Source organism: Vigna angularis, chromosome 10, assembly GCF_016808095.1.
Source record: "Vigna angularis cultivar LongXiaoDou No.4 chromosome 10, ASM1680809v1, whole genome shotgun sequence".
In the NCBI taxonomy this organism is placed as follows: domain Eukaryota; kingdom Viridiplantae; phylum Streptophyta; class Magnoliopsida; order Fabales; family Fabaceae; genus Vigna; species Vigna angularis.
Window position 1 is genome coordinate 20,583,196 of NC_068979.1, and position 15,214 is coordinate 20,598,409.

A 15,214-nucleotide genomic window follows, 5' to 3' on the forward strand; every position below is an offset into this window, starting at 1 on the left:
TTCAACATCCATTTCTTTCCTCCCATTCTCACTTTTAATAGCTTCTTCATAATGGATTGGATCATCAATGGTAGACATCGCCAAATGAACTTCATTCTTTTCTACGAAAAAGGCTCTTTCCAAACACATAATCCTTCTTCCAATCAAGTTGTTTCCTATTTCTTCCCTTATTAGAGGTTGAAGTAACATCTCCACTCAAAGAATCCAAATAACGCTCTTCTCTTTCACCAACATCAAATGCAGGTTCTCCTATCACTTCATCCAAATTGGGCTCGTCAATTCCATTTTCATGATCATTTCATTCTAATTAACACTTAATTTCTTTCTCATATTTCTAATTCCATTCCCAAAAACTATTTTCATCAAAAAAATCTCGATTTGTGAAAACTTTTTTAGAAATTGGATCATATAGCCTATATGCTTTAACTTATCACTAACTCTTAACAATACACTGTAAGTAATTTTTATGATTTCAATTAAATGAAAACATGATCTTGAATTTCATGCTTCTCACTATTCTCACACACGTAATAGAAAAGGACTTACCTGGATCCATTGTATAGTTCTTTCCTGTCAATTGTTCTCCCTTCTCTTAGTTCTTTCCTGTCATTGTTCTCCATTCTCTTAGTTCTTTCCTGTCATTTTTCTCCCTTAGTTCTTTCTTGTCAATTTTCTCCCTTCTCTTACTCCTCCTCTTTGATGCTTTCTTGATGATATAGAAATTGCCAAAGATGTGTTTCTCTGTCAAAGTCATAGTTTTTTTTCTTTACTTTTCAGAAAGTTAACGAGTCAACAGAAGTAAAACATTTTTTAACCAACTTTAATAAAATACCAAAATGTCCTTTATTGAAGTGAGAAGAGAGGAATTAATTTTAATAACTCTAAAATAATTCCTATAAATTTATACCTTATATTCCAATAATCATCACATTAGAATCTTTACATCAAAGTTATACTTTAAATTACATGAACCAATTCTTAAATTAATATAATTTAAGATACACATTCCAGGCTCTTATAATCTAACTTAATTCTCTTTTTATCAGAAATATAAACATGAGAAAGACAACTAAAAATTCGAAAATACTCAACTCACTAGTGCATAAAGGACTTTAGATGTCTATTATTTTGGGCTTTTAACGTCTGATCTCTGTTAGACGTCTATATGGGTGACGTTAATGAGACGTCGGACCCTTTAGGTCAGACGTCTCTATAGACGTCGGACCTATATAGGCCAGACGTCTATATAGACGTCAGACCTATATAGGTCAGACGTCTATATAGACGTCTGATCCATACAGGTCAGACGTCTCTGAGGTTGCTCCTGACTCATGGTGATTTGAGTTTACAACTTTATATTTTAGTTAAAGAGAATGTATTGTACATTTTTTTTTATTGGATGGTTTTAAAAACCGTAGTGGAGGGAATTGGAGAAGTCCAAAACACAAGAAATCGCCGCCGAAGAATGTCTCCCAAGGACACGAGAATAACTGCACCAAAACCCAACGAAAACACATTTTAATCGGTTCAAATTAAAGATAATGCATCGAAGAGTGATGTAATCGGAGTAAAATTAATTTAAAACGGTGCAAAAGTGAGAAAACGAACCTGAAAAGCGTAACCCGTAAAGAGAAAACGCGACGAAGATGAAGAACAATGAGTGCGCGTAACGGATGTCTCGCATTCGCGGTGCTTTAATGCCGACATTTAGACGTCAGTTCCCCCAATAACAGATGTCTAAAGTGCTTTAGAAGTCAGAGTGGCGGGATCAAACGTCTAAATGGAGTCAAAAAATGAATTTTTAAATTTCTGGGTTATGTATTTAGACGTCGGTTCCCCCAATAACAGACGTCTAAAGTGATTTAGAAGTCGGAGTGGCGGGATTAGACGTCTAAATTGAGTCAAAAAGTGACTTTTTAAATTCTTGGGCTGTGCATTTAGACATCGGTTCCCCCAATAACAAACGTCTAAAGTGGTTTAGAAGTCGGAGTGGCGGGATCAATCGTCTAAATGGAGTCAAAAAGTGACTTTTTAAATTCTTGGGCTACGCATTTAGACGTTGGCTCCCCCAATAACAGACATCTATAAAGTGCTTTAGAAGTCGGAGTGGCGGGATCAGACGTCTAAATGGAGTCAAAAAGTGACTTTTTAAATTCTTGGGCTGCGCATTTAGACGTTGGTTCCCCCAATAACCGACGTCTAAAGTGCTTTAGAAGTCGGAGTGGCGGGATCAGAGGTCTAAATGGAGTCAAAAAGTGACTTTTTATATTTTTGGGTTGTGTATTTAGACGTCGGTTCCCCCAATAACATACGTCTAAAGTGCTTTAGAAGTCGGAGTGGCGGGATCAGAGGTCTAAATGGAGTCAAAAAGTGACTTTTTATATTTTTGGGTTGTGTATTTAGACGTCGGTTCCCCTAATAACAGATGTCTAAAGTGCTTTAGAAGTCGGAGTGGCAGGATCAGACTTCTAAATGGAGTCAAAAAGTGACTTTTTAAATTTCTGGATTGTGTATTTAGACGTCGATTCCCCAAATAACATACGTCTAAAGTGCTTTAGAAGTCGGTTCCCCCATAACAGACGTCTAAATAGAATAAAACATTATTTTTTTTTAACTTTTTCGTTTAGTTTTGGCGCCTATTTGAGGGAGCCGGCGTATATGAGTATTTAGACGTCAGACCCCTCCATAGCCGACGTCTAAATAGTTGTTTTATTTACGAAAATGCCACTAATCATTTTTTACATTGGATATTCGAGGGTCAGATGTCTAAAGGGTGGCGTTAAAGGTCTTTTTTATACTAGACTAAAGTTTGCCTCCACCGAAACTTCTTATGAAGTTTGATCTTTGACTGCAAATGTTGTACTTCAATTGAGAACATGCATGTCTAGTTTACAATTTCAGGTCAATTTTTTTTTTGAAACTTTCCTTAAAGAGAGTATGCTGTGAACCATATTCATAATCGTCCTATTTTTGCAATTGGCTACTCCATTTTGTTGTAGTTAGTAGGCAAAACTGTCACTTGTCTTCGAATACCATTATTATCACATTAATTTTTTAAATTCTTGTGACATAAACTCTCCTCCGCTATCAATGTGAAAACAATTAATAGTTAAATCTATTTCTTAACCTGAATTTTGAATTTTTTGAAAGTAACAAATGCTTTTGCCTTTCCTATGAGGAAGTAAACCCAAATTTTTTCCACTGAAATCATCAATAAAAGTAATTAGGTACCTCTTTCTACTGTCAGAATTAGGTCAGTGGATCCACCGAAGGATTTGTGTCGCTCTCCAATTACTTTTCTTAGGAAATGAGGCTCTATGTTGTTTTCCCGTCATGCCACATAACTTTAAAGGAGACTTCAATTCTGATAATCCATTTACCATGTTCTTCTCTTGAATTTAAGCCTTTATATCTTAAATGTCTCTGTACTGCAATGCCACGGTTGAGTTACTTCTTTGTTGTGCTGAAACAATTAGTTGGTATAATAGGGTGGGATATCGCATGTAGCCTGAGCATTAGATTGGCTGACATATTTGTATCCATGATCGATCAATCCTCTCTTTGAATGATACACCTTCTATGCATGTCTTGCTACAATAGGAATTCCATTCTCAACAAATCCCCTATATTCCTTTGATCACAAAATATTCTCCATTAGCATCGCCCAATGATCCATCAAACTTCGGAGTGGTTGGATGCATAAATGTTGTTTCTGTCACCATTGTCAAGAAGACTGTTGCTTCTAAAAGGACCAGGCTCCATATATAAGCTCTGATACCAGATATAAAAAACAAGAAAAGAGAATTTTAATGGAGAAAAACTACTTGTTTATTGAATGGGAAGTTGGCTTTATAATGCCTTACGGCAACTGAAATATCGAAAATAAAAAAAGCATTACTAATGACCTGCTTATCAATTCTAAATAACTCAAATGACTAATAAATATCCCATAAAGATAGGGATTTGTTTACTAAATAATAACAAATCCTCTAAATTTTAAATAAATAATTATAAACAAAATACGTCAACAAAATTTAATGAGTTAAAAAATTTATATTCAAATTAAAGTTTAATGATAAAAATATATAAAATTTTATAAAAGAACAAATTTAATTTTTTTGTTAATTTTTAATAACTAAAAACATATTTAAAAAAATTAAAAAAAAAGCATCAAAATTTAACAAGTCATGTTAGCATATCAATAGTTTTGTACCTAACAAATGACAAAATAGGACACGGTGGCATTCAAGAATTCCCCCTTTTGCACCCAACCTCTTTCCGACAGTCGTCCCTGTGACGTATCCGTTCTCTGCCTAGCGTTGTGGATTCCTCGACGGAGGAGAAGTCGGTAGACGAAATGTCCTCAGTTTCTTGCACTCAGCTGACACTATTCACCGTTGCAGCAGTTACCATTCAGTTCATTGGTCTCTCCATCTTCGTTTTCGGCTTCTTCCCCGTCAAACCACTTCTCACCGGCCACAGGTAACACTATAATATTACCATTCCATTTCGTAACTAACCTTTTCCACTTATTCATTTCTCCATTTTCTACTTTCATCCTCAGTGGCACGGAGAGTTTCCGACGACCGACCTGCGATGTCCACGGCGTCCCAAATCATAGCGATGCGTCTCTTCCGCCAGATAGCCTTAGGTTTTTGTATCAGGTTGTGGTGGTGAATCGCGTATTCTCTTTGTTTGACTTTGATATTTAAATTATCTTTACTTGTTACGAATAATCATTTGTTTGATTTCGCATCGCTGTATGTGATATATTCATTCCCTTCGTAGTTTCTGTAAATTGGAGATCTGTTATGGTTGTTTTAGATTGATTGATTAGATGGAATGCAATTCTCATTTCTGCTCCTAATTTTGTTGTGTGTGCACTGATGGATTTGGAAAATGTTGTTTGTGTAGGAAGTATCCGAGGTTCCTCCTTTGTATGGTCGACTTGTCTTAATGGTATGTACCTTTTCCGGAAATGTCGTATTCTTTGAGGTCTAATTTGGTTGCTCATGTGTTTTGGTTTTTCACGAGCTTCGGTCTATGGTTTTTGCTGTAGGTTATTGATGGTCTTCCGGCGGAATTTGTGCTTGGCAAGAAGGGTCAGCCTCCTAGCAAGGTTTTTATGGAAGCTATGCCGTATACACAGTCATTGTTGGCAAATGGTACGGCTTTTGGATATCATGCTATAGCTGCTGCTCCTACTGTTACAATGCCTCGTTTGAAGGTTAGTGTCCTATCCTGTTTCCAACGTGGAAGTAAGCAAGGAAGGCACGCGGTTTGTTGATTTCCTTTCCTTTTTCTGACATCTATTAATCATATATTTTTTGTTTCTACTTCCAGGCCATGGTTTCTGGAGCAATTGGCGGTTTCCTGGATGTGGCTTTCAACTTTAACACCCAGGCTTATTTAGAAGACAATCTTCTTGGTTAGTTGTATTATTGGAGCAACCCATGTTGGAAAAATCGACCATTTTTTTGTTAGTAAAGATGTCACCATTACTTGCTTATTGCAGCACAGTTCTTTAAGATTGGTTGGAAAATGGTCATGAATGGTGATGATACATGGCTCAAGTTGTTTCCTGGTTTATTTGAAAGACATGATGGAGTTACCAGCTTTTTTGTAAGTTTGCTTTATGAGTATAAAATGAAAATATTTTATCTGACCTCTCAATCCATGAAAAATTCTCATTAATAATTTCTTATGCCTCAGACAAAGACAAAGTAATGTGTTTCTTCACTTGGCTTGTTTGTATCTAGGCTTTTACGCTTATACATAAAATAGTATGATTGCTTTATTATTTTACATTGTTTTTCTGAATCTTTCTACTACTACAGGTTAAAGATACTGTACAAGTGGATCAAAATGTGTCTCGACATCTTGTTGATGAGCTTAGTAGAGATGATTGGAATTTTCTGGTAAATGATTGTTATGACTACTTCATAATTTGGTTGGTTTCCGGCTGACGTTATTTGTATTTCCATTTTTTGATAACTTGCAATTTACAAACTAGTATATATTTTCTCTGCACCTTATCCTATTTTTTTCAGTTTGTAGTATAGAACCTGAAGGTTTTAACTCCCCTCCCTCAAACATTTGCATGTTCTTTTTGTGCCCAAAAGATTGGCTGTTGCTTTATTGATGTCATATTACTGATGAACAGTTGGTTTCATGTATGCTCGCCTTGGTGTATTTCTGTGTATCGTATTTGGATATAAATTTCACTTTCTAGTGTGTATATGTTGTCTGCCTTTCCAAGTGTGCTTTTGCATATTTCTGAGTTTTTTCATGCATTCCTAAACTTATTTATATCCCCTGTTTTCTTTTGGGGAAAAATAACTGTTTCCATACAAATAAATTTCTTGGAAAAGATTTGAGTATGATTTTATTGGACGTGTTTGTAAACTTTTGAATATTAAATAAGAAGAGACTGTTTGACTGCTGCGGTTTGTTTTGGAACTTTAACAGTTTGATTACATGGAGACATTTTCCCTTTCACTTCCTTTCATTCTAACGGTATATCACTAATCTTTTTTAAGAGATGTACTTCAGGGATCATGTGATATTTGATAACCAAATCAACTTTACCATTTTCTTACTATTATAACTAGTGGCAACTGCCAAGTTGCTGTTAGATGGACTTAATTGAAATCTTACGACAATTAGTACTACCTTTTATTAACTGTAAGTTGGTTAGGTTGATTGTCTCTTTCTATACCTAACAAGAACTTGTGATTTTATCAACTATAATATAAGAGTTGGTTTGGCTCTAGTTGTGTGATTACACCTAAATAGGAAAAAAAAATACATTTGTTGTGGTTCTACTTATTAATACTTACACCGTATACTGCATCATTTTACTGGTTGCTCGATTATACATGCTTTGTTTTTATCTTTGTTATCAACTGATTTCTTTCAACTCTTGACTTTTTTTGAATATACATACGCACTAAATTGACGCCTTTAAACTTTTCAGTGAATGTTAGGTCTTAAGCTTCATTTGTAGTACAAGGATTGTTCAAAATTGTATGTTATCTAGTTTCAGCAGCATCGATTGTGGATATTTTGTTTAGTTCAGAATTGCGTGATGCTTTATAGTGAAGAGATAATTTCATTTATATACATATTACTAAATTTATTATAGATACTTCATTATCTAGGCTTGGATCATGTTGGACATCTTGGTGGGCGCAACAGGTATCATAATTTTCTCTTCACTCTATGCATGCCATTTCATTCTGTTCTCATAGCTTAACTTGGATATCTACTATTTCAGTGTGTTAATGGCTTCAAAACTTTTTGAAATGGATGAAGTAGTGAAGACGATTCATATAAATACCTTGCAAAATCTAGAAGATGATCATGGGAAGACACTTCTGGTTTGTGACAATCCTTTTTTTGCTTGAATTGTGTACTACAGAATTGATGACTTGTTTATTGTGGTGTGGACATTTCAAGACATTAACATTAATGGAGTTTGAGGTGGTGGAAAATTGATGGGAGGAATATCCATTGCTGCAGTGTTAATACTCCAACAAACTAACCATAAGAGAACTACAACTGTTACTGACTAGAGTTAGTAAGTGACTAAAAAGAAAAGTACAATCCACTTATGAAGTAAGACAACTCTAATAAAGATGAACATGATAATGAAGAAAGTTATTTCATACGTGCAGAAATACATTATATAGAAAAAAGGAAGAAAATTTTAAAAGAAAACAATAAATAGGATATCCAAAATTACAGAAATGAAATAAAATTAGAATAGTTGATTGTAATCCTTCCAATTAATGATATATGGTGATTTCTCCTAATCTTAGGATTGATTCCTGACACCCCCACCCCAAGCTGGGGAATGAGTTTTAGTTATTCATAGCTTGCCGAGAGTAGAACCAAAATCAGATTTTAACAATTTTCTTAGAATGTAGTGTAGGGTAAATGTCCCATTTTCAATTTCTTAATTGATGAAGCTGTCAATTCTTGCATGCTTCATCCTATATTGAATTGGATAGTGCACTATGCTGAGAACCAACTTTCTGCCCTAAAGGATTTGGTAAGAGAATTGGAATAGACAATCTTTCAAATAAATAATTGATTCAAGCGGCAGATAACACAAGTTCCTTTATTGTATTAATTCTATTTAGCTTCTTTATATGGTTCTGGTATAGCTTATATCAGGAATGATGTATTTGCATGTTTGAGCTTGTACACTGAAGAGAGAGAGAGGAAACAAGATATTAGGTATATAAATTATTGTAATTACACATAATTTCGAGAATGTAATTTTACAGTATTACCTAATTAATAAATAGTTCTTCCCTTTTACATTATTCTATGACTACATTATTTCCAATACATGTTCTTGGATGAGTAAAAATCAATGCATGATGGGGTTTCAAGTCTCCACTTTTTTTTGTACACTATACGTATCTATAGTTATTTTAATTTTCATAATAGGTTCAGTGGTAGGGTTTATACAAGGAGAAATAGATAAAGGAGGTAGTTATAACCTCCCACAGCTGTAACTTGTATAACAGACTATTATATATAGTCTGTGTTTAGGTTGTTGTAGAGTAGTTTTTTGAATTGTTTGGAAAAGGGGGTTAGGAGAGAAAGGTCCTCTCGAAAGGCCTTGGCTCTGTTGTACACTGTTGTTATCTGTTCCTACTACATTGGTAGAGCAGTTTTGTTCATAATAAACAAACAAGAACTGTCTTGTATTTTCTGTATTTCTGGGTGCCTATAATTTCATTTGTAGTTTTGCACCTCTAGTGTTATTTATTCTAAATTGTAGTTTATGTTTTCTATATATCTTTCTGTGGCTATCATTTGCTAGTTTCTATTTAAAACTGTAAAGACCAAGTTCTTTCAAATTTAATTAATCTCTTGTGCAAATGGATGTGCAGGTTGTAGTCAGTGACCATGGAATGACTGAGAATGGTAATCACGGGGGTTCATCCTACGAGGAAACAGACTCTATAGCCCTATTTATTGGGCCAAAACCCTATACCTTTCACCATTCCTCATCCAATCCTGACACAATTTTCCAGGTAATAACACTATACTTAATGTTTGTAGGCTGTAGCACACCAGGACTAACCATTGTTGACAATTTTCCTAACTTCTTTGACTCTCAATGTATTTACCTTCGTTTGCAAGCCATGAAGGAATCTTCTTGCATTCAGTGTATTAGTCTGCTTCCGTCGCCATGCATCCATATGTAATGAAACTCTGTCTTTACATGAGTTTTCTCCTTACCTGTTGAAACTTATTCTGCTATCTAACTATTCAGCACTCTCTGCTTGTTTTTAAATCTTGAACCTATCATACAGTTTAACCAGAGTCAATGACAAAATACCATTTAACTAGAGATCATGGGTAGCAGTCAAATATGTATGCAATTTACATCTTATTACTGTGCACCAGGTTGATATTGCACCAACATTAGCTTTACTTTTTGGCGTGCCAATTCCAAAAAATAATATTGGTGTTTTGATCTCTCAAATGGTTGACTCTCTGACAGGTTAGTTCTCTTTGTCTATGCTTGTCTATTTAACAGAAGAATACAGCAGGTGATATGACATTTTCTGATATCTGCTTTCATCAAGCATATTATTTTTTAACAGTAAAATTACGTGATTTTATCCTTTTTGCTTCTTTGGGGAGTTAGATGACCAAAAGCTTAGGGCACTGCAGTTGAACTCATGGCAGTTGTTCAGATTACTTCAAGCACAATTGCCTGGTTTATCCTGTAGAAATCTTCTCTGTGACACCTTCATTACTAACAGTGAACCCACAATCAGTGAATGTAAAGGTAGAGAGGAGAAGTTGTTTTGTTGCTTGTACGTAAATGCTGCTACTCTCCATGATGCCTGGAAGGCTAAAGTATTCTCCAGGTACTAGACAAGTTTGTTCTGCTTAGATTTAACTTTTAATCAGTTCCACTAGAAATATTTTTGAATATTTTTAGTTGGCATTGTTTTTCTAGGTTTAATGGTACAGAAGGTTATAACAGCATTGTTGCCGCATATTATGAGTTTCTGAGTTCAGCAAGTGAGTGGTTATCACACAAAGCAACTGATGTATGTGTGATCTTACTCAAAATTTCTTAATATTATTTAAGAGCATCAATAACCACTATCTCATGTTAACTGCTTTGTTTCTTTAAAGTTTCTCAAACTCAGTTCCTTTTCCTCATGATTGTGATTGTGCAGAAACCAGTTAATTTACTTTTTCTTGGAGTTGCTGCTTTGATCATATCATGCTTGATACTTTTGGGACTTGTGTTTGTCATCCACAAAGAAATTCCTTCTTGGGAGATGCAAGATCATGAAAATTATGTGAAGCCATGGAAATTTGATGATGTGTTCGTTTTGTTTGGCATCCTGATCCTTGTCATCAGTATGGGATCAAGTTCCATGATTGAGGAAGAACATTATATTTGGAATTTCCTAACATCTACAATTAACTTGTTATTTTTTCGTAAAGCAATACAGTCTTTGGGTCTTAATGAAGCACATGATGTTCTCAGTTCAACAGAGGAAAAAAGAAATATATCAGGATGCCAAATAAGTTCATTGTTCCTTATTCTTTTTACGGGAAGAATTTTGGGAGGCTGGCATCAAGGTGGTGTAAATTGGACTAATCTTCCTGACATTGCCAAGTGGCTTGAGCAGGCTGGCAACCAATATATAAACTTGATTCAGATAGCATCATGTGCAATGGTCATCATTTTGGGCATATCTATATTGTACCTAGTGCAGTCTAAAACAAAAGTTGTAACAGTGATTTGGTTCAGCTTGCTTATGTCTGGTTTGTTGGTATTGCAGCATTTTGTGAAACATCAGGACATGTCAATCCCATATATTAATGATGCAAACTTATCAATACAAGTATTCTATGCTGTTCTGGGAATCACCACTGTTGCAGTTGTATTGATTTTGCCATGGATTATGCCTATGCAAACTCCTGAAATATGCTCAAGGAAAAACATCTGCGTGTCTGCTTCTGTTCCTGTTGAAATTCAGAACATGACGCGTATTTTGGTATTGAAGGATTCCTTGTACATAGTTGGATGTTTGTACATAACTTTCTGGTGTCTGCTGCAGTTGTTGCTTCAACAATCCATCAATGCGATGCCTGTGTTGCTGCTCTTTATTCAATTCTTGGCCAGCATGCTTACTTTTTCTTCCAGTGGTTCATGTCATAAGCAGTGGGTTGAGGTTAGTTGCAAGATTTCATGGATAAATGGTGGATTTTATTTTTCATTTTGATATTACATTAGTTTTGGGTCCCAGAGTGTGGTGCCAATTAAGAGTCATTGACCTGGATTCTAATATAGGGTAATTTAAGTTCACTTTTTTTATATACCAATTATTAATTTCAGGGCTTAATAGGCATGCACTGTCAATGTAAAAGTTTTTACGCTGTCAACAAATACAAAATCATGTTTTGTATTATTTTTAAAGTAGTTATTCTAGAAGTTAATAAACTTATTATATATGGTGATTTTTTATTAGGTAGTAGTGTAAAAATCTTTCACTATTAGAGCATATACGTTTTATTCTTAATTTTGATGGTATAATATTCATAGTTGGAATTGACTTTCGAGGTTCTTTTATTTAGAAATGATCTTTGCATCTTTTACTTTACTTTCTACTTGAATTAAGTGGTTCTAAAAGTATGAGTTTGCTTCAGTTGAAACTTAAGTAATTGTACTGTGCGAGGCCATGTTATATGTACTTGCTCATTCACATCTAGCATTTCCTTTTAAATTTTAATGCTTAACGAGTGTTTAAAATGCTGATACTGTGTTCTTTTTAGATTACTGCTCTGTACTATCTGGGAATGGCAGGCCATTTTGCTCTTGGGAATAGTAATACACTAGCTACAATTGACGTAGCTGGAGCTTTTATTGTAATGTCTCCCATTTCTCTTTTTGTAATTATTTAAAGAAAAAGTATATTAGTTTCTACTTTACATTTGGGATTTTAATTGTCCATGAATATCTATTTCCTCAGCAAGGCATTACCTTTCATTGGCAGGGAATTTCAAGTCACTCAACCTTCCTTTCAGGTCTTCTAATGTTCATCATTACTTATGCATCCCCGATGTTATTCTTTCTGAGTATGGTCCTGTACATCTCTGTCAAGGCCATAATCTATCCACTGGTTATCAGGAACGGAAACTCTGGAGAAATTCTCAAGACCCTTCTTGGATTTCCGTGCTTGGTACCACTGACCATAAATTCTGTTCTCTTGACTGTGTACACAATTGTCCTGCTGTTGATGCGGAATCACTTGTTTATTTGGAGTGTTTTTTCCCCCAAGTGAGCTTTCCTTGAATCCTATGTCTAAAGTTGATGCATGATTTAATCACAGAATTATCCCTAGTGATTTTTTGAATTATAAGTTATAGGGATTTATTCTGATTTTCTGACCTTGCATTTATAGATACCATATAACCTTGCAAAGTAACACTTTCAATTTGTTCAATTGTTCTGTAGGTACCTTTACGTCTGTGCTGCCACTGCATGTGTCTATATTGGCGCCATTATTGTAGTTGCTACCGTGATTTATACATACATTGTTCTTTTTTGGCTGAGAAAGAGTTTTTCCTTAAGTAGCAAGGAAAAAGGTACGTGACGGCAATCTAAGTTAAGGACAAATTAGTATTAAACTGTGAAAAAGAAATTTTGACTCTAACTAAATATTGCTTTTGCCTTTTCTTTTTTTGAGGAGGGTAGTTATAATCTGATTGTTCACTGTACCTGCCCCTGCGTCTTTCTAATTAATCATTTACTGTAGAACTGTAATCTATTGGTGATGATTAAAGGAGAATGTAACTGATTGGTATATTTTCACTTTTAAACTCACACTGGCTGAGGTATGCATATCTTCGTTGCAAAATGAGAAATCTAGAGAACATCTAGAAGCAAATGCAAAATTTGAATAGCTCTTTGGTGGGGCAATTAATCAGTTTGGAAAAGGCTAGTTTGGTTGAGCTGAATCAAACGGATAGTAAAATGGTCCCAGTCTGTCATGAGTCATTCAGTTGATTAAATTAGTGTTATAAATTAACGGAAAGAGCATGGGTATTCTAGTACATTAAAAGATCAAAGTGAAATCTTTTTAACTTGGGATAAAACTAAGAAAAAATTGAAGTGAGGAGTCAATAAAATTTGGTATTTTAAGAAAACATAATTACAAGGATTGCATTAATGAACAAGTCGAGTGCTCCGAATGAGGTGGACAATCTAGAATAAAAAAATTTAGTGCTTGAATATGTGCATGTGATATTGATTTTTGAATCAACACAATTTTATAAATTTGTATATTTAAGCAAATGTGAGTTTAGGATAGCATGCTTTGTATATTTAAGTAAAATGGATACATCATACATTAGGTTTGGAAATAAATTTACGTAGCTTTGATCGAACCAAACCTCCTTTTTAAAACAGTTTTTAACCTCAAACACTAACAAGTATTATTAGAGAGTATAAAGGTTGAGAAAATAATTCTTAGCCAAGTCGCCTACCACATCCTCTAATTGAAGTTTTGAAACAAACTCTGCATTAATCAAGTTCCTGGGCACCTTCAATTGCTTCTTAGATTGTTAATATAATCACGAAATTTGTTTCTGGTCTCTTGCCACCACTGATCCAAGTCTTATGAGCACGTCTTTAGCTTGGAAATTATCGTGTTTGAGTCATAAATTTAGACCACGTTATACCACACCATTTAAATCATTTCTATCCACTCATGCATCGTCAAATCTAAACTTGCGATGCAAAAGATTCAGAATAATTGGATCCTGATATGAAATTGGTTCTATCAAATTTAGCAAGCTAGCATGAGGTAATAAATCGAACCACGAAGTTGACACTAGGGCTCTATCTAGGCTTTCCTCCAGGCTTCATAACTCTCACGAGAAATATCAATAAAATTACATTCAAACATGTCTTTAAGTGTGTTGAATTTGGGCCGAACTCTTTATCAGATTAAGATATTTGATCTTCGGCTTTTACCTCGGTCACCCTCACAATTTCTTCATGTCTCCTCAAGTTTTCAAAATGATCATTTTATCTTCCATAGAAATGACTTTTGGATATATCTAAAAAATTTCTTGGAATAAGCTTTCTAGAACGAGATTTTCAAAACCAAGTTGAGATTCTCATAACAGAATTTTCAGAACGAATGAAATATATGTTGGAATAAACTTATCGTAATGGGATTTTCAGAACAGATTTTCTTCTGAAATGTATATAATGTCTTTTTGAATATGTTTTTCAGAAAATCCATACATGAAATATGTTTCATAAAGGAGTTTTTCGAAATACGTAAAATACATTTTGGAAAAACTTTTTGGAATAAATTTTATGCATTATCTCTTTTTTTTTCTTCCTTTATGCATTTCATCTCCTTTTTTTTTTATCTTCCTTTGCAGCGTTTTACCTCTCTTTTTCTATCTCTGCAACGTTTTATCTCCTCTGTAGCAGTGAGGTGCTGTGGTGATATGGTGTAGCCGTGAAGAATGTTTGAATATTTTTCCTAGTATTGTGGGGGTGTAGTTAATATTTGTGGGGAGTGCATGAAGTAATAGCCTTTATTTTTTAGTGTGTGTAAAATTAGTGAGAAGTAAATACAGCACTAAATAAATATCTATTTTCAAAGGATTGTTTGTTCAAGTAGTTGAGTAAAAAAATAGTGAGCTAAAATGAATATTAAGATTTGTTTATATTTTAATTAATGATATAATCACATGAAATTGTAAATTAGAGATATAAGAAAGATATAGTTGTGTTAGATATTATATCTGTATGGATAATTATTAATTCGATTTATTATCATATATAGATAAAACCCTAAATCTATGAAGTCATGAGGATGATCTACTCATCCAAGTTTGTCATCCAAAGACAAAATGTCATTTACATTACCTATTATGCACCAAGGTAAATTAGACATTCAATAAAGTTGTCTCAACAAGTTTAATTAGTCCGCCTTCAACTCCTTTTCCTAGAATAGAGAATCTCAATCAATTCATCATCATCCCCTACTTGTATCTTGAACCTCCACTTCAATAAAATTTTTCAAAAAAAAAAGTAATCTGACAATTAAACCCTCTTTTCCAAATACAATACTCCCTCTTCTACAGTACTATAAACAGAAAAAGAATTATAAAAATGAGTATTCCTAAGAACCCTTAGTAGATC

General features: G+C 34.2%; 1 protein-coding gene across 6 annotated transcripts; it reads left to right on the forward strand.

The window, feature by feature from the left end:
• The first annotated feature begins 4,228 nt into the window (after window positions 1-4,228).
• LOC108319855 (GPI ethanolamine phosphate transferase 2) lies at window positions 4,229-12,876 on the forward strand. Of its 6 annotated transcripts, none has more exons than XR_008245727.1 (18): window positions 4,229-4,482; window positions 4,565-4,664; window positions 4,915-4,959; window positions 5,060-5,227; window positions 5,344-5,428; window positions 5,516-5,622; window positions 5,838-5,918; window positions 7,145-7,197; window positions 7,277-7,379; window positions 8,907-9,050; window positions 9,427-9,523; window positions 9,671-9,896; window positions 9,971-10,082; window positions 10,215-11,222; window positions 11,824-11,916; window positions 12,045-12,075; window positions 12,179-12,328; window positions 12,506-12,647. XR_008245727.1 is itself a non-coding variant. In XM_052869678.1 (18 exons), exons 1-18 carry the CDS (start codon window positions 4,358-4,360, stop codon window positions 12,642-12,644), a joined length of 2,865 nt encoding a protein of 954 aa, XP_052725638.1. In that variant the 5' UTR covers window positions 4,229-4,357; the 3' UTR covers window positions 12,645-12,876. The 6 variants fall into 6 exon arrangements, 5 of the variants coding, with proteins under 5 accessions (XP_052725638.1, XP_052725637.1, XP_017406642.1 ...); XM_052869678.1 differs by having other exon boundaries at window positions 10,215-10,724; window positions 10,830-11,222; window positions 12,045-12,328; window positions 12,506-12,876; XM_052869677.1 differs by having other exon boundaries at window positions 12,045-12,328; window positions 12,506-12,876.
• The last annotated feature ends 2,338 nt before the right edge of the window (window positions 12,877-15,214 follow it).

Excerpts from the sequence above, each read along its gene's own strand:
- LOC108319855 (XM_052869677.1), top strand. The coding sequence starts at position 4,358 with ATGTCCTCAGTTTCTTGCACTCAGCTGACACTATTCACCGTTGCAGCA. Across the intron at positions 7,380-8,906 it reads ATCATGGGAAGACACTTCTG|GTTGTAGTCAGTGACCATGG; the intron begins GTTTGTGACAAT and ends ATGGATGTGCAG. Across the intron at positions 11,917-12,044 it reads ACGTAGCTGGAGCTTTTATT|GGAATTTCAAGTCACTCAAC; the intron begins GTAATGTCTCCC and ends TTTCATTGGCAG.